Source organism: Delphinapterus leucas, chromosome 16 (assembly GCF_059928025.1).
Source record: "Delphinapterus leucas isolate spDelLeu-1000000601 "Yukka" chromosome 16, BTC_Dleu_Yukka2, whole genome shotgun sequence".
NCBI classification, from domain to species: Eukaryota; Metazoa; Chordata; class Mammalia; order Artiodactyla; family Monodontidae; genus Delphinapterus; species Delphinapterus leucas.
Genome location: NC_143144.1, coordinates 70746627 through 70764188, shown reverse-complemented (window position 1 = coordinate 70764188; position 17562 = coordinate 70746627). Strand labels below are relative to the sequence as shown.

The 17562-nt window shown below is 44.3% G+C and overlaps 3 protein-coding genes across 4 annotated transcripts in view; 2 read left to right on the top strand and 1 right to left on the bottom strand.

Annotated features, from left to right (window-relative positions):
• CASP7 (caspase 7) overlaps positions 1–1088 on the bottom strand; it is a 30698-nt gene extending 29610 nt beyond the window's left edge. The window contains exon 1 of one of the 2 annotated variants that reach the window (XM_022568720.2): positions 980–1088. The gene's annotated coding sequence lies outside the window, so the exon portion shown is untranslated. Of the gene's footprint in view, positions 1–751; positions 876–979 lie in introns of those variants that run through there. The other variant, XM_022568721.2, reaches the window with a different exon arrangement.
• Positions 1089–2138: 1050 nt separating this feature from the next.
• On the top strand, positions 2139–15377 carry LOC149747321 (nebulin-related-anchoring protein-like). Its single transcript, XM_089898198.1, has 5 exons — positions 2139–2242; positions 6850–6929; positions 7258–7352; positions 7934–8021; positions 12839–15377. The coding sequence occupies exons 2-5, from the start codon at positions 6858–6860 to the stop codon at positions 12959–12961; spliced, it is 378 nt and encodes a 125-aa protein (XP_089754324.1). The 5' UTR covers positions 2139–2242; positions 6850–6857; the 3' UTR covers positions 12962–15377.
• Positions 15378–15415: 38 nt separating this feature from the next.
• NRAP (nebulin related anchoring protein) overlaps positions 15416–17562 on the top strand; it is a 62599-nt gene continuing 60452 nt past the window's right edge. The window contains exons 1-2 of the mRNA XM_089898194.1: positions 15416–15740; positions 17094–17198. Of these exons, the coding sequence (XP_089754320.1) occupies positions 15711–15740; positions 17094–17198 (135 nt within the window). The 5' untranslated portion in view covers positions 15416–15710. The remainder of the gene's footprint in view (positions 15741–17093; positions 17199–17562) is intronic.

Here is a 17562-nt window from a genome sequence, read left to right as displayed (position 1 = left end):
GGGACCTCCACCGCTCACCTCCAGCACCTGGAGGGGGAGGGGGCTCTGCTGGGCAATGAAGTACTCCACCTGATGCTCACAGCACTGCTAAGAGGCTGTATTTGCAGAAGAAACTTCAGTTTTCTCAGAGAGGTTAAGTAACCTGCCCAAAGCCACAGAGCTAAGAGGAAGCAGAAATGGATTATGAACCTAGGCAGTGACTGGCTACCTGGGATGAAGGTCAGGCCATAGACCCTCAAGGAGGAAATAGCCTGTAAGTAAACTAAGGTTAGGGCCACGTCCTTGGCCAGCCCAGGAGTTCAAGGGAAAAGGCTGCGAATGACTCAGAATCACCCACATATAATTTTACTTCTCCCCAAAAAGCGAAGTTGAATACAACGGTGAAAGGCGGCAGCCTGAGTCCTGCCTTCTTCCGCTTCCTGAAGGAATCTTCAAGAGCCGTGCATAAGGGTACCTGAACAAAGATGACAGCGGCTTACGGGTAGCCTGCTAAGCCCCGACAGATGCACTGCTATGCACCACAATCACCTCATTCCATCGTCGCGGCAACCGTCAGCCCGGGCCCACACTATCCCCATTTCACAGACAAGCACACAGAGGGCCAAGGCCCCACAGCTGACGGGCAAGGACGCTGGGACTGGAACCCTGGGCTGTCAACACGGGAGCCCCCGCAGTTTAGCCAGGCGAGAGAACGAACCCCTCCCGCCCTCCTAAATCCACCCCTCCTTCTTTTCCAAATCCCGAATAGTACCGGGTGTCCCAAGCCCGGGGACCAGAAGGGAAGGGAGGACAAGCTGAACAAAGCAGGCGATGCTGGGCGTGGCGGAGAGCCTTCTTCCCCTAAGTTGAGCGCCGGCCGTCGGGGCAGCTTAGCCCGAAGGGACCGGGCCCCCACCGACCGTGCTCGGTGGAAAGGGAGGAAGGAGGCGGGGGAAGGCAGGGCAGGAGGGCGGCGGCGGGCGGAAGAGGCGGAAGTTACCGTTCCCCCGGCGATCGGGAGGCCAGAGCTGGCTGCCGTCTCCTTCCCTCCGCCGAGAGTCTGCGGCCGCTCGAACGAAAGCGAAAGTAAAAGCCCCTACGCGGCCAGGGGAGGAGTCGCCCGGGGCTGGAAACGGACCGGGCAGGCGGGGCTGCGGACACCGCCTCCAGCTCGGGACCCCGGGCTCCGTAAAGTTGGCCGCGCGCAGGACCACCAGGCCACCGCGCGCCCCTTCGGGGAGAGCGCGCCCAGCCCAGCCGGCCAACTGTCGCGCGCGCCATCGCCGGAGGGCGCCCTCAGCAAAGCTGGCCGCGGGCACCGGAGACCGTGCTGGGCAAAGTTTGCAGAGGTCTAAGACCGCTCTTCGAGTGACCCGGAAAGCGCGCTCCGCAAACCCGCCGCACGCGGCCTCCCCATCCAGGCGAACTGAAGAGCGCGCCCAGCCGACTTCACGGCTCTGGACGATGGGGCGCTCGTCGGAGCCCCCGGCTCCTGACCTCCCGCTGCTGCCCGGGTCTACACCTGGCCATCGGCCTCCACACCAGCTCCAGGACCCAGTTCCCAAGGCCCGAAGGCGCCTCCCCCGCCAGACCCTGACCCCAGTTTGCGCGGGTTGCGCCCCTCGGGGGACTGGGCGCCCACATCTGCAGGAGCTACCGTCGCCCAGGGGTCCGCGCTGGGAGCCGCCGTGGTCTCCCGCCTCGCAGAACTTGCTTCGAGTCCCTGGCGTGCCTTTCTCAGCCTTGAGCAGCAGGACGCTAACTCCGTTTTCTGCAGAGCGCGTCCCCAGTGCCTAACACGGCCTGCTGGCCTGGATGTAGCGCCAGAATCATTCATGGACTATTTATTGAGTGCCCCCATGTGTCAGCCACTGGGTACGTGGCCGTGACTTGGTCTAATGTGGGAGAGTCAGTGTAGTCCCCCCAGCACCACTTCACCCCGGCGTCTCCCACATCTGCAACACCCACGCACCCTCCCACATTTGTCCTTTTTCAACCTTTGGCCTCCAACTGCGGCCTCCAAGGCCTTGCTCTCGGAGACTCCTCAGGGGACCAGGTAATGAACACAGTCGCACTGAGGTGTAAATAGCTGAGGAGAAATTACAGTTTTATTCACACCAGAGATGTTGGCTGTGAAACTGTCAACGCCTCGAGTGAAAGGAGTGAACCTTCGTGGTGTGACATCGGGCAAGAACCACATCTTGTCTTTTATTTGCTCTCCTCTGGGACTGAGACTTCAATATTGTCCGTAAAATCTCACCAGGTAAGGACACTTTCCTGGTTTAAGAAAGACTGGTCCCAGGCAAGGGTAAGGGAGTAATTATAATTTATTAACTTCTGCTAGAATACTGAATTCCTGAATATTTTAAACAAACAGTTACACAATTTCCACTATGGCTGCCCTATAGGCTGACCTTTTGTGCCACTCCCACCCCCCAATTCGTATGTTGAAACTTAATCCCTAAAGTGATGGCATTAGGAGGTAAGGCCTTTGGGAGGTGCTTAAATCTTGAGGGTGGAGCCCTGGTGAATGGGATTAGTGCCTTTGTAAAGGAGGCCAGACAGAGCTCCCTGGCCTTTTCCACCACAGAGAGAAATTGCAGTCTGCAACCCAAAGAGGGCTTTGACTAGAACCCAGGCATGCTGGCACCCTGATCTTGGCCTTCTAGCCTCCAGAACTGTGAAGAATAGATTTCTGTTGTTTATAAGCTACTCAGTCTGTGGTATTTTGTCACAGCAGCCAAAACAGACTAAGACAGGCTGCACTACTCTCTTTAATACCCATATTTGTGGGACTTCCCTGGTAGTGCGGTGGTTAAGGATCTGCCTGCCAATGCAGGGGACAGGGGTCCGAGCCCTGGTACAGGAAGATCCCACATGCCACGGAGCAACTAAGCCCTACTGAAGCCCGTGCGCCTACAGCCCGTGCTCTGCAACAAGAGAAGCCACTGCAATGAGAAGCCCGTGCACCTCAACAAAGACTCAATACAGCCGTAGATAAATTTTAAAAATAATAAACTTACGCTTAAAAAAATACCCATATTTGCAAAATATCAGGCAAACTAAATTATTTTAGACACAAAGATAATTTACTTTTTGAAGGAATTCAATTGTGAATCATGGGATAAATGAAAAATCCTATTAGTAAGGCAAATAAATTACTCTTTAATTTATCTGATTTATAAAATAGTTTTTGCAAGTTATTCCTGAAATATGATGAAACAGTGTTAGATGTGGAGGAGCCTTAACAACTAATCCCTCTGCTCATATTATAGATAAAGAATCTGAGGCACAGAGAGGTTGCCAACATCACAAGCTTTCTAGTGGCAGAACCAGGATCAGGTTGCCTAGAAAAATAATGAATTTTTCATCCACAAGAAGGTTCTACCATAAATTATATCATGCAATTGTTAAAATGTGTTGCACACAGGATTTCATTGCTGGCTCAGGTAGAAAGACGGTTTGAAGGAAAACTTTCTTTTTTCAGTTCTGTAGTGTAGACTGGCATGGGAACTCCCAATGTATTGCTCCGAGGCTGGATTATCACTGTACCAACAAATAAAATCATAGATATGTGAAAGGGAAGAAACAATTTTGAACTTTCCCTCTATAATAATTGTACTGACCCTTTAGACCCAAATGATATTCTCTTCTAATTGTATTTCCTGTGTTTCTCCAGCCTTGGCCCATATCATTGTTTTCTGCTTCCTTTCCAAACTCACATGAGTAGAGCATGAGTCTTCCTCTTAACCCTAGAAAAAGAGACCAAGAGGTCCAGTGTCCGGTGGCTTCTTTGGGAAAGGACCCTCGTGTTGACTCTCCCCCCCTCCGTTTCCTGCCTTCTTACTTCTGCTCCCTGGGACCATACTTCTGGATAAAGTCCTTGCACATAAGCCTTTGCCCCAGGTTCTGTTTTTTGGGTAACCCAGGCTAACACACATTGGCTGAACCGATGCCGGGGGGCAGAAGAGCATGTGTGCTCATTGGCTGAGGCTTGGAGGACCTCATGTAATCACTGTGACAAGGGGGAGGGGCTCTACTAGATGTGAGAGGGGTCAGCTGGGCACAGGGAAGACCATCCACAAGGTCTGTCAAGCAGATGAGGGCTGTGTGTCTCTTGCCAGCAACAAGGGTTCATTTTAGGTCCTTAAACTGTCCCATTTCCAGTTCTACGGGGTTGTTTTTCCTCACTATTTCTGATACATAATAAGTGCCTTTTAAAAGCAGAAGTGATGGTAGGAGTCAAATTTAACATCTTTCATTTGGGCCATCCTTGTTTCCACAAGGGTGACCGAGAACTTGTAGCAGCGATGCAATCACAACCTTAGAGGAGTGTTAGGTAGTTTTTTTCTTTAAAGGAAATCTGGCTGCGATTCCTCATCCCTCTGGATGGGGGCAGAGTTCTTTGTGATTACTGGGGCTTCCAGCCCAGGTGCAGGTAAGGCTGGAGAAATCCCACACAGAGCAAAACGTGTGGGGAACCTATAGGTCTTAGTTCTTTGCCTTTGCTCTTCCCCTTTGTTCAGACTGCCTTGTATCACATTTCAGCCTGGCAGTCTTCCTGGGTCTACAGCCCCTACGTAGAGCCTTCTTCCCCTGCTGAGAAGGCAGCGCTATGCCCACTCTCCATCTGTGGGGGAATTCACATTGCACCCTCTCAGTGTCATGGCAACGCTGCTCTTCTTCACTCGCTCTGTGGCCTCCTCCCCTGGTTCTCCCAACACAACACAAAAGCACCACTGATTTCTCTCTGCCCCACCTGGGGTCCCTCCAGCAGAGTTTCCTCAGAGCCTTTTCTTTAGGCCACAGATCACTAATTGGTAGCCTGCCGTCTAAGTACTGCCCATGTTTCTGTTTTATTGTTTTATTCCCAGTGTTTTACAAAAGAGAGAATTTCGGGTGCAGATGCAGATATCTGGCTTTTCTGGAAAAATCATAATATTTGGCAATGCCGGGTACTGATTGCCTCATGACAGATTGCTGGCACGGAGTGGTTCAGATGGGACATGTGACCTATGGCTTCACCTCTGTCCCCTGTAGGTATTTTGGTGTGAGTATTAAGTTGATTTCTTTGATTTGATAAATACTTGTTGAGCCCCTTTTCCATATCAGACCTTGTTCTAGGCACTGGGGATACAGAAAGGACAATAAGGACCAAGGCTCCTATTTTGATGGAACTCATGTTTTGATGGAGGAGGCGGATAATTTTTAAAAGTAGATATAGTGGGCTTCCCTGGTGGCGCAGTGGTTGAGAGTCCGCCTGCCGATGCAGGGGACATGGGTTCGTGCCCCGGTCCGGGAAGATCCCACATGCCGCGGAGCGGCTGGGCCCGTGAGCCATGGCCGCTGAGCCTGTGCGTCCGGAGCCTGTGCTCCGCAACGGGAGAGGCCACAGCAGTGAGAGGCCCGCGTACCGCAAAAAAAAAAAAAAAAAAAAAAAGTAGATATAGTAAGATTTAAGGGGTCAGGTGGTGGTAACCGCTGTGAAGAGCATAAAGCAGGGGGAGGGTCATAGAAGGCAGTGAGCTGAGGGGTGGGGACAGGTGTGGTGCCATCTTTTGTAAGCTGTTTCTGGAAGGTCTGTTTTAAGTGACATTTAGGTAGACCCCTGAAGGCAATGAGGGGCTTCACAAAGCCAAGAAGAGAGCTTGTCTTCAAGCTGCTCCCTTTCAAGCCTGGGAGGCAAGGACTTCTTGGAAAGGTCCAGGATAACATACAGAAGCCGGCACTCAAAGAGTTCTCATCTGTTCTTAGTTTTGCATTCTTGCAGAAGCTACACATGAATTGATATCTTAACAAGTTTGCCGTCCTACTCTTATAAACATCTTTATTTATTTTTTTAAGTTTTATTGAATTGTAGTTGATTTACAATGTTATGTTGATTTCTGCTGTACAGCAAAGTGACTCAGTTACACATATATATACATATATATTTTTCATATTCTTTTCCTTTATGGTTTGTCCAGGATATTGAATATAGTTCCCTGTGCTATACAGTAGGACCTTGTTTATCCATCCTATATATAAAAGTTTGCCTCTGCGAATCCCCAACTTCCAGTCTTTTCCACTCCTACCCCGCTTCCCCTTGGCAACCACAAGTCTGTTCTCTATGTCTGAGTCTTTTTTTGTTTCATAGATATGTTCATTTGTGTTGTATTTTAGATTCCACATATAAGTGATATCATATGGTATTTATCTTTTTCTTTGCCTTATTTCACTTAGTATGATCATCTCTAAGTCCATCCATGTTGCTGCAAACGGCGTTATTTCTTTTTTATGGCTGAGTAATATGAAACATTTTTAATAGACAAGGCTAAATTTCAGATATGGTATTTACCCTCCTGTGGAGTGAGTCAATCCTGTTTTATTTTCTTTTGCGGGGGGAGCTGGACTTTCTGCTTTACTCACAGGCCTCACAGAGCAAGCTTTCTCATTTGGTCGTTGGATGAGGGTGTGGTGTTTGCCTTCGAGTTCTTTTCTTGGGTTATGATCACAGCTAGTGTTAAACTGCTACATGCTGCCTGATCATACACGAGGATTTGGTCATCCACGTAAACGTGATGCTGTTGTGAGTTCACTTTTCTATTTAGAGAAGCATGTCAGCTAGGAGTACCTCCACCTTATTTCCCAGACGCATGCGTGCTGAGCGAGTTGCCAAAATAGCCCTTTGAGTAAGTGGCAGCTTTAAAAACCATCCAGCTGCTGACTTCAAACTAGAAGGTCAGCGGAGGAAAGTGGAAGTTGGATTCTGAACGGTCAGGGTGCCCACAGAAATTTACTAGGGGTAGGGATTTGGGAGACTTGAACAACTAGACTGGGGCTTCTCCTTGGATTTCTTACTTGTTACCTATCTTTGTCTTCTCTCTTCAGACTTCAAGATGAATGTGCAGGCTTGCTCCAGGTGTGGGTACGGAGTATACCCTGCTGAGAAGATCAGCTGTCTAGACCAGGTCAGTAGACTTTTCTTGGCCTTTGGGAATCATAACAAACATGAGAAATTTATCTTCTCACATATGGATTTATCTTCTCACATGTGGGTTTTTTTAAACCACCAAAATAAGATGCTTTCCCCACCTTTCTTCATTTCTACCCATTTCTAGCTACATCTCCTGTATTGCCTCAAATTTTTTTTATTCATTTATGTATCGTAGCCGTGTGTGTGTGTTTTATCGCCATTTTATCACTAAAGCTCATTTTTTTTTACCCTGAAATATATTAAGAATCCTGAGTCTGAAAAAAAAAGGTAATTTTGCTAAATCTTTTCTGTTTGGTTTCTAGATATGGCACAAAGCATGTTTTCACTGTGAAATTTGCAAGATGATGCTATCGGTTAATAACTTTGTGAGTCACCAGAAAAAGCCATACTGTCATGCGTAAGTGTTTGACGCCTCTTCCCACCACCTCTTGAGTTGTGCTTATCTTTTTTTTAACAAGCAGCGGAGGTTCAAATCACACACTCCAGGGTTAAATCCAAGAAATGCCTTCTCAAAAGTTTTTACTTCCATACAAACTTCCATACAATCATTACAGAGACCTAAGATGGGATTTTATGCAATGGACAGAAAGTAGAAAATTTCAGATTTCTTATAAGGAAAAGATCAAATCTATCCACTACAACCTCATGTCAAATTATTAAATATTGTGCAGAACAGTGTAATTTCCATAAATATGCATGAAGCTTTAAAACGTTTTCTTTTAAATAATTTCAGAATCCTTTTCTATTCCTTCAGAAAGTTTTTAAGTGATCGTTTCCAGTTAAATTTGGTCTTTAAGTTAAATAGGTTGAATTTATTTGATTAGCCTTTGTTTTCTTTAAGACGCATTGCCTGGAAAATCTTGAATTTAATTATTAGGTTTTATATTTTTGATTTAAAAAATGACTCCGCCTTTAAGAATAGTCAGTCATCTTGGATAAAGTACAGTTCTAATTTTGGCTTATATCTGCTTTTTGTAGCCATAACCCCAAGAACAACACTTTTACAAGTGTCTGTCACACTCCATTAAATCTAAATGTGAGGAAATCTCCAGAGGCCATTTGTGGGGTAAGTTACTTAATTTTGAATTTCAAAATAGCCTTTAAAGAAGATTTCTTAGCTCAGGCACCTGTTAGGATTTTAAGTGTCTCTGCCTAGATGTGAACCTGCCCATTTTCTCCACGTATACAAGCAAAGTATATTTAAGTAACAAATATTGCTATTTGCCCTAACACAACATAGAGGCCAGTACACAGGATAATCTAGCTTGAATATCTGAGATCCTTGAATCTATTTTAATCTCTCTGTGTCTGCCAGCTCTGGACACCTTGATGCAATAGGCTGTGCATACCCTAGGTGCTTAATACATAAAACAAAGTTTATATTGTTGGAAAGTATTACAAAAGCCTTTCTTTTCTTTCCCCATGATATTTTGGTACAGACATTGAAACCTCTAGTTCCGTACTCTTAAATCTCTCTGAATTCAGTAGTGTTTCAGTTTATTTGCAGTGTTTAAGATCTCTTTCCCTATGGGTAGCGGTAGGTCAAAGATATTTCTATTTGGAACTGATGTTTGGATAGACCAGGAGGCCATATTGATAAACCAACCTCTTTTGGAAAAACAACAGTAGAGTTTTGTCAAATAACTGTTGATTAAATGCTTGCATTTATTAAAATGATGAATCATTTCACTTCCCTCCCCCATGCTCCACAACAAGTTGTTTTTTGGGATGGAGCTAGCAGCTTTCTAAAATTAGAAAGTGACACATGAGGTGGAAGGCTCTCTAGTAATCTGCCTTCCTCATGTTACCTCACCTCATCCTGACTCTCCGGCCTGCCCAGGCCGTGTCCTCCTCAAGAAAATGGTTTAGATTGAGCTTAACATTATCATGTGGCTCTCTACACAGACTGCCAAGTAGCTTATTTCACTAAATGCTTTGCACCAACTGTGAGTTTATTATTTTTTTTACAAGCTTATATAGTATTTACGGTACAGTCAGTTCATTTAATACATTACAATCCAATAAAGTAAATACTATTATTATCCCATTCTACTGGTGAGGAAACTGAGGCTCAGAGAGTTGTTCATATATCATTGATTTCTAAGGATTAACACGCCTTAAGAATTCACAAGCCTAGATTACTGAGAAGGCGAATGAATTCTTTTAGGATTTTGCTTTCATCTCTGTTTGTTTGGTTTTCGTTGTTGTTTGTTTTCATCTCTTTTAGTCTAAGGGCAACTACACAAAATTACAATCGATACTGAATTTAGCTGTCAGTTCGATAGAGTGCCAGACACTCTTTGAGGCCCGTTATCTGTGTGATCTCACTTTTTCTTCACAAGAACCCTCTGTAATATTATCATATTACAGCTGGGGAGGCTGAGGCTCAGAGAGATTAAGTAACTTGCCCAGTTTTACCCGGCTGGTTCAATGGGCACAAATCCAGATCTTTCTCACTCTGGGACCTGTATCCTAAACTGCTCCATTGGTCTACTCCCATGTACCTAGGGGGTGGCAAACTCTCTAGGAGGAAAAAAAAAAAGCACTTATTTATGTTTACAAACATCCAGATATTTCTGCAGTTCTGCGGCCAGAGTTTGACAGATTGAACACAAGGAGACGTACTTATACATCAGAGTACTATTTGTATTTATTACAAAAGATCCATAATATCTGTATCTTTCATCCTATGCGAGGTGTCAACTGGCATGGCCCCCTTATGTTCTTACAACAGGTCACACAGTATTTACCTTTTTTTGAGGTGGTAGTGGATTCGCTTTCTTTTTTTTTTTTTTTGTGGTACAAGGGCCTCCCACCGTTGTGGCCTCTCCCGTCACGGAGCAACAGGCTCCGGACGCGCAGGCCCAGTGGCCATGGCTCACGGGCCCAGCCACTCCGCGGCACATGGGATTCTCCCGGACCGGGGCACGGACCTGTGTCCCCCGCATCGGCAGGCGGACCCCCAACCACTGCGCCACCAGGGAAGCCCAGTATTTACCTTTTTCTGAGGTGATAGCGGATTCACTTTCTTTTAACTTGTATGACAGGCCCAACCTGGAGCAAGATCATTGCTGGTTCTGTTTCCAGCCACAGACAGTGATGTGAGCTTCTCAGGAAGCCTGTGTGTGTGTATTTGTTCACATCTATGTAAACATATGTGTATGTGTATAAAAATATATGTGTGCATGTGGGGAGTGTATGTATGTGTGTATGTAGGTATGAATATGTGTACACGTGTATACATATGTGTGTACACGGTACACACGCATGTGTGTATGTATATGTACATGTGTATACATATCTGTGTGCACATCTGTGCAGGTGTGTGGTCTGTGTGTGGTGGATGTGTGTTTACATGCATGTGCGTGTACATGCGTATGTGCGCATGTGTGTACATGCATGTGTATGGGTGTGTACATGCGTGTGTGTGTGTGTGTGTGTGTGTGTGTGTACTGAACAATTGACTGCTGAGACCCCTTTCTCCTCCTTTCCCACCAGGGAAAAAATCTAATGGACAACAATGTCCGTTCTAGGCCCCAGATTTTTTTTTAATAAATTTATTTATTTGTTTATTTTTGGCCATGTTGGGTCTTGTTGCTACACACGGGTTTTCTCTAGTTGCAGCGAGCAGGGGCTACTCTTCATTGCAGTGCGAGGGCTTCTCACTGCGGTGGCTCTTCTTGTTGCGGAGCACGGGCTCTAGGCGCAACGGCTTCAGTAGTTGTGGCACATGGGCTTAGTTGCTCCACGGCATGTGGGATCTTCCCAGACCAGGGCTCAAACCCATGTTGCCTGCATTGGCAGGCAGATTCTTAACCACTGCACCACCAGGGAAGTCCCCAAGGCCCCAGATCTTATAACCATTCTAGGGAGTGTGGTGGATTACTTTCTTACTCCCTTTTCTTCTCTGAGAGACTTTGCCAATTGAATAAAATACAGATTCATGGTGCACATGCTAAAATTTAAAAAAAGGAAAGAAAGGGATGCTTCAGTAATGGTGATGAAGGAGAAAAGTAGATTTTAAGTTGGCATTTGAAGCAGGTTGACATTTTTCTGTTTTTAAAATGTCATTCTTTAAAAAGTAAATGAATAAATAAATATTTACTAAGACAAAATTTCCTGTTTGGTAGGTGTGAATGGAACTTTTAGCAAAATAGAGCATCTGGGTTCCCTTCTATTTGGAGAATGAACTTCAGCCCTTAATGCTTCCTTACCCCACTATTAACATTTATGGCTTTTTCTCTCTTCCTGCTTCCTCTGAATAATCACGAGTCCTGTGAAAGGTCTCTGGGGAGGCAGGCATGGCCCCCACCGCCACCCCCCGCCCCATGATGGATTTGTCCTGTGAGCCGGGGCAGCAAATACGGCTTCCTGTTTATTTTGGTCATGTGATTCTGATTCCGTAAGTCAATGGCTCTCAAGGAGGGCAGTTTTGCCCCCCAGGTGATGTCTGGGTACTTTTTTGGGGGTCAGAACTGGGAAGGTAGGAATACTATTGGCATCTGGTGGATAGAGACCACCTATCCTGTTCAGCGTAGTGCCATGCACTAGACAGTCCCCCCCAACAAATAACGAACTGGCCCCAAATATCAGTGGAACTGCCAACAAGAAACTTTGCCTTGAGTCTGTGTAATGTTTGTGGTAGTTTCTCAAAATCCAAGGGAAAAAACATGTTAAGATCTCTCAATTTATCTATTTTAAAGTATACATATTAGTGCAGCATTAAGCAAGCCCAGACAAAGTGCCCTTGACAGGGAACTAGAATTCCTGGATTGTGAACCTGGCTCTGCTAAATCATTGAATGATTTCAGTAAGTTCATTTCTCTTCTCTGAGCTTCTTTCCTCACCTGTAAAATTAATGACTTAAACTTCAGCTTGTTAAAGTTGCAGGTTTCTGGGCCCCATCTTGGATCTCATACATTATAATATCTGGGTTTGGACTTAAGACCTGATTTTTTTCTTTTGTTGTTACTTCCTTTTATGTTCTCCTTAAGAAATCTTTGCCTATTCCAAAGTCATGAAGATATTGTTAGATGTCAGTTCTCCTCAAATTGATCTACACATTCAGTGCAATCCCAGCCAAAATCCTGGTGTTTTTCATAGAAATTGACAAACTGATTCTAAAATTGATATGTACATACAATGATTCTAGAATGGCCAAGAAGTCTTGAAGAACAAAATCAATGGACTTAGGTTACCAGATTTCTAGACTTACTATAAAAGTAGTAGTAATTAACTCAGCATAGTATTGGTGTAAGAATAGACAGACAGGCCAGTGGAAAACAATACAACATCCAGAAATAGAGCTGCACATATGTGGTCACTTGAGTTACAACAAAGGCACCACTGCATTTCAATGTAGCAAGAATGATCTTTAAATAAATGGTACCGGTGTGATTGGACACTTGCGTCGAAAAACATGAACCTTGATATCTACCTCATGCATAAAAATTAACTCAAGGTGTGTTATAGATCAAGATGTGAAAGGTGAGATTATAAAGCATAGGACAACAGCTACATGAATGTGGGGAGCCAGCATTTAACAAGCTCCCTGGGTGTTGCACAGGCTAAAGTTAAGAACAACTGCTCTAATGTCTAGTGTTTTCTAAGCTGAACACTTGGTGTTGTGTGATTAGCTTGTAGAGATGTTGCCTTTTTTAATTGCACTGCTAAATAGAGCTTTGCACACAGCAGGTGCTTTCTATGTGCCCTCTGGCTGGTGGTGCAGATGAAGCTGTGGTGACATTGACAGCTGTGGCTTGTACTGCAGTTAAGATGCTCTGCAGTTGAGACTTAGGATCCCCGCCCCAGTCTAGCTGTATATTATTTGTTTCCTTTCTCTTTTCTGATGGAAACATTACTGACAATATCTTCATTGTGCAGATCGATGACCAAGACGATGGCAAACGGTTTAAATCGTTTTTTCACTGGGACATGAAATCCAAGGATGGGGCGGCTGCACCTAACAGGCAACCATTGGTGGATGAGGTGAAGGAAGAGTTATAAATGGGTTTGGAAACAGAGAAAAGAATGACACACTATGCAAATGAAATGTATTATCGGTATTACTTCTAGAGGGCATTGGTTACACTTTCTTTTATCCAGTTTGTAATTCCAGCTGTCTGCAGAAGACCCAGCATCACCTCAGCCAGATCTGCTCCAGTCCAAGCTCACTGACTTCTCCCTTCCAACCACTGTGTTTCTGTCACTGGGATCAGCCACCAGGCTGGAAGCCAAGGCTGCCCTTTCTTCTTCTGACCCTTCACTCAGCTCCACCCCTTCCCTCCCATTTCACTGTCCCAGCTCTGAGCCCCATCATCTCCTGCCTGGATCTTTGTGAGCACCTTCCCTCTCCTGGGTTTGCCCCTCTCCAGCCTGTCATATGACATTGGTCACACACATCTTCCTGCTTGTCTCTGGTTTACTCTTCCCATCACCTGAGAATTTGTGGTCATTCTCTATTGAGAGCCTCATCATTTCGAAATTCCCCAACCATTTGTTTTTAATGATCCACATAAAACAGTCCAAACAGTGCAAAGCTAACCCTTTGTCCACTATCTCCAATCCCAGTTCCTTCTGTAGAGGTACCCATTGTTGTCAGTGTTGTGGGTATCCTTCCAGACTCTCTCTCCTCATTTACAAATTAATATCTATATAATTTATTTTTTTGTTACTTACATTTACATATGACTACTGCCACTGATTGAAGGACCTTTAATGAGTTATTTAACCATTCTTTTCTTTGGCTTTCTTTAAGTTCAATTTTTAAGTGAACTTCAAAGAGTTCCTGATTCACAGGACTATTGTAAAAATTAAAAGAGCATATAAACGTAAGGATCTTAGCACACTGGTTGGCACAACAAATGTCAGCTAGTATTTCTTATGGAAAATTATAGATGTATATTTCTATTGAAATGTATAATTTTGTTTTTCTGTGAAACAGTATGCATTGTTTTACAACTTGCATTTTTCGCTCAACAAATACCCTGGAGATGTTTGTATGTCAGCAACCTTTTAAGCTGTTGTAGGTGGGTAGATCATGGGTGCAATCATTAAGAGAGGATGTATCATGCTTTCTTATTGATGGGCAGGGTTATTCCCGTTTTTTTTCTGTTATGAATCTGCAGTGAACACCTTTGTGCAAGACCTCTTTTGGACACAGTGAGAGTTTCTCTAGAATAGGTAATGGAAAATGAGGTTGCTAGATCAAGAATCTGTGCCTTTTTAATTTTAGTGGACACACTGTCAAATCTCTGTCTGTACGTTAAAATGGCTGTGCGTTTTATATTCCCACAGGCAGAGTATGAGAATATGAGAATACCCGCTTCCCACAGACTCACCAACACTTGGTATTACCAGATAAAAGTTTTAACAACCTGCATTTTGTTGTTTGAATTTAAACTTCCCTGATCGGGAGTGTAGTTGAGCATATTTTCACATGTGAATTATCTGTCTTTCCAGATCGCCAAAAGATGGTCTGTGCAACTTGCCCCACCTCCAGCCCACTTGTTTCCTCATCCTTACTCCCAATTCCTATCAAACCCACCTCCTCATGGTCTTTCACATGAAGCCTATCACTGCCTTCATGCTTTTATTCATGGCAGTCCCCACTCCGAGAATTTATTCAACATATATGTATTGAGTATTATATGCCAGGCATAGTTCCAGGCTACTGGAACACATCAGTGCACAAAACAGATAAAAGTCCCTGCCTTTATGCAACTGACCTCCTAGAGTAGATGTTTTTCTTTTTCCCTTTGCATCATCTGTTAACTGATCTTAGCCCTGGAGGACCAGCTCAAATTCCTGTCCAAAACAGGGGCCATCATATACAGATTGCTTTTTCAAAACTCTTACTATGTTTTATCTTCAATACAGTACGTTTAATCACAAAAATGTTCTCTAATAGCTCATTGTTTCATATGTTAGGGTTTTTTTTTGGTTTTTTCTGTTTTATTTTGCGGTACGCGGGCCTCTCACTGTTGTGGCCTCTCCCGTTGCGGAGCACAGACTCCGGACGTGCAGGCTCAGCGGCCATGCCTCACGGGCCCAGCCGCTCCGCGGCATGTGGGATCTTCCCAGACCGGGGCACGAACCCGTGTCCCCTGCATCGGCAGGCGGACTCTCAACCACTGCGCCACCAGGGAAGCCCCCATATGTTAGTTTTATCTCCATAGATAGGTCACAAGTATCTTAAAAGAGAAACTTTGATTTCTTCTTCTTTCTTTTTTGATTTTCTTTTCCTAGTGTTAACTGCCTAATCTAATGCTTGGCACGCAACAGGTAGCAGGTTTTTGAAGCTTGGCTGAATAGTGCTGACTAGTCTTAGATGGCCTGTCCACAGCAACTCCCCGCTGCCCATCTTGGTGCAGTAATGAGCAAAGAAATGTTAAGTTACATTTGGAACTCTTCTATGATATAAGTGAATCTCAGAAAGTTTGGTTATTTAGGATATTAGGTTATTTTCTAGTTTGAACAAAAATGAACATTCTGGTTAGGTGAGACCTACCATAAAGCAAGAGGAGTTTATAGTTTTTAGAGAATGTCTACTTTTTCTATCTTATATTGACAATGTATGTCAATGTATGTATGTTGCCGGGAGGGTGGAGTAGGTAGGGGGATCTTACCAGGCAAATGTGTGGGGTGTGTGTTTGTATACATTTGTGTTTTTCCTCTATAGAGAGCCTATTGGACTGGATATGGGGAAGGGAATGCTTGGTGCCCAGGAACTCTGCCAGACGCTGAAGTCGTAAGGATGGCAAAGGCTCAGAAGTCACTGGGTGAGGTAAGGGCCCTGGAAAGTTACTTTAGCAATTAGTTTGAATATTCCTTTATTTTAAGATTGTGGTAGACAGAATACTGGCCCTCCCCGAAAGATTCCCATGTCCTAATCCCTGGAACCTGCATATATGCTACTTTGCCTGGCCAAAGGGACGTTACAGATATGATTATGGTAAGGATTTTTCTTGTTTATTGAAGGATAGTTGATTTACAATGTTGTGTTAGTTTCTGACGTACAGCAAAGTGATTCAGTTATACATATGCATACGTTTATATGTATATACATATATTCTTTTTCAGATTATTTTCCATTATAATTTATTACAAGATATTGAATATAGTTCCCTGTGCTATACAGTAGGACCTTGTTGTTTATCTATTTTATATATTACTATATTTATCTGCTAAACCCAAACTCCTAATTAAGGTAAGGTTAGGAAGATTATCCTGGATTATTAGGGTGGACCAAATGTAACAAGAGTCCTTATAAGGAGGGAGGCAGGAGGGCCAGAGTCAGAGAAAAGATGATGTGACAACAGAAGCAGAGGTCAAAAGTGTTTGGGGCCATAAGCCAAGGAACGCGGGCAGCCTCCAGAAGCTGGAAAAGGCAAAGAAATGGATTCTCCACAAGAGCCTCCAAAAGGAATCAGCCCTGATGCCCTATTTTAGGTTTCTGACCTGTAGCACCATAAGAGAGATCTTAGTGGGTTTGCATCGTAGAAAAGGCAATTTTCGCCCAGATTATGGAAATCCTTAGTGATGTGCACACAGTACCCTCTAGTCCTCTCCATACACCCAGGGCACCTGCCCTTTGAAGAAACCACTCTGGAAAATATTGCTAGTCTTCAGTAACTTTTCTTTAGCAAATGGAAAGAAGACAACAGAAACACAATTGCTAAGGTGGAAAACAGACCATCAGAGATACTCAAAAGTTAGGAGCAGAAAAGAGCAGACGTTTCACTCCCAGTGCTGTAGAACTGTCTCTAGTACCAGAAAGTCTTCTGCGTAATAATTGCTGCATTATTATACAAGTCTTTGAGTTAAAGGGCATCCCTTGGGTTGTGCCAGGTTCCACATAGTTTAATATAAACATTGAAGGAGAAACCCTTTGACCTGGGATATATGCTTTCTTCAGCCTTGAAGGTGTTATTTAAATCACCAAGTGAATAACATTTTCAAATTTATTCCAGGTGACTGAAGTATTTTCCAAGTATCTTATTTTTCCAAGTATTAATATTTTCCAAGTATCTTACACATCCAATTGCACTGGTTCTGATGATGCTTTTGCTATTGCAGTTTTATTCATTCTCATTGGATTTCATATTGGTTCTCATGCTGACATTGGTCTGACCAGCAGGAGTACACAGAAGACCATGAGGAACAGCGGGGCAAGGGCAGCTTTCCAGCCATGATCACACCTGCTCATCAAAGGGCCAAGATAGCCAACCAGCTGGCCAGCCAAGTGAGTGTCTTACTGCTTATTCACCATTGATTACGCTAATGTTTGTCATTAGTGAACCCCTGGGATTGATTCAGATAAAATCCAAAAGGAGGGTGCTTTGGGGCAGTAGGTACCCTTAGTGTGATATTATGGAGAAAACTTGTTTTTATCTTTTCCCTATCATTCACTCTCTGTGCCTTGTTTGGGCCACATCTATCACATGGAGAGAAGACCATGTAGCTCACCACAAGACTGGACCAAATAATTTCTTGTGGTGGCGTTAGCATTAAGGACACTGATTTTTATTAAGTGGATGGTGGAACCTCCTGAAGAGTAGCACAACTTGCTGGTTAATAGCTCAGATTTTAGAGCTGGAATGTTGGGG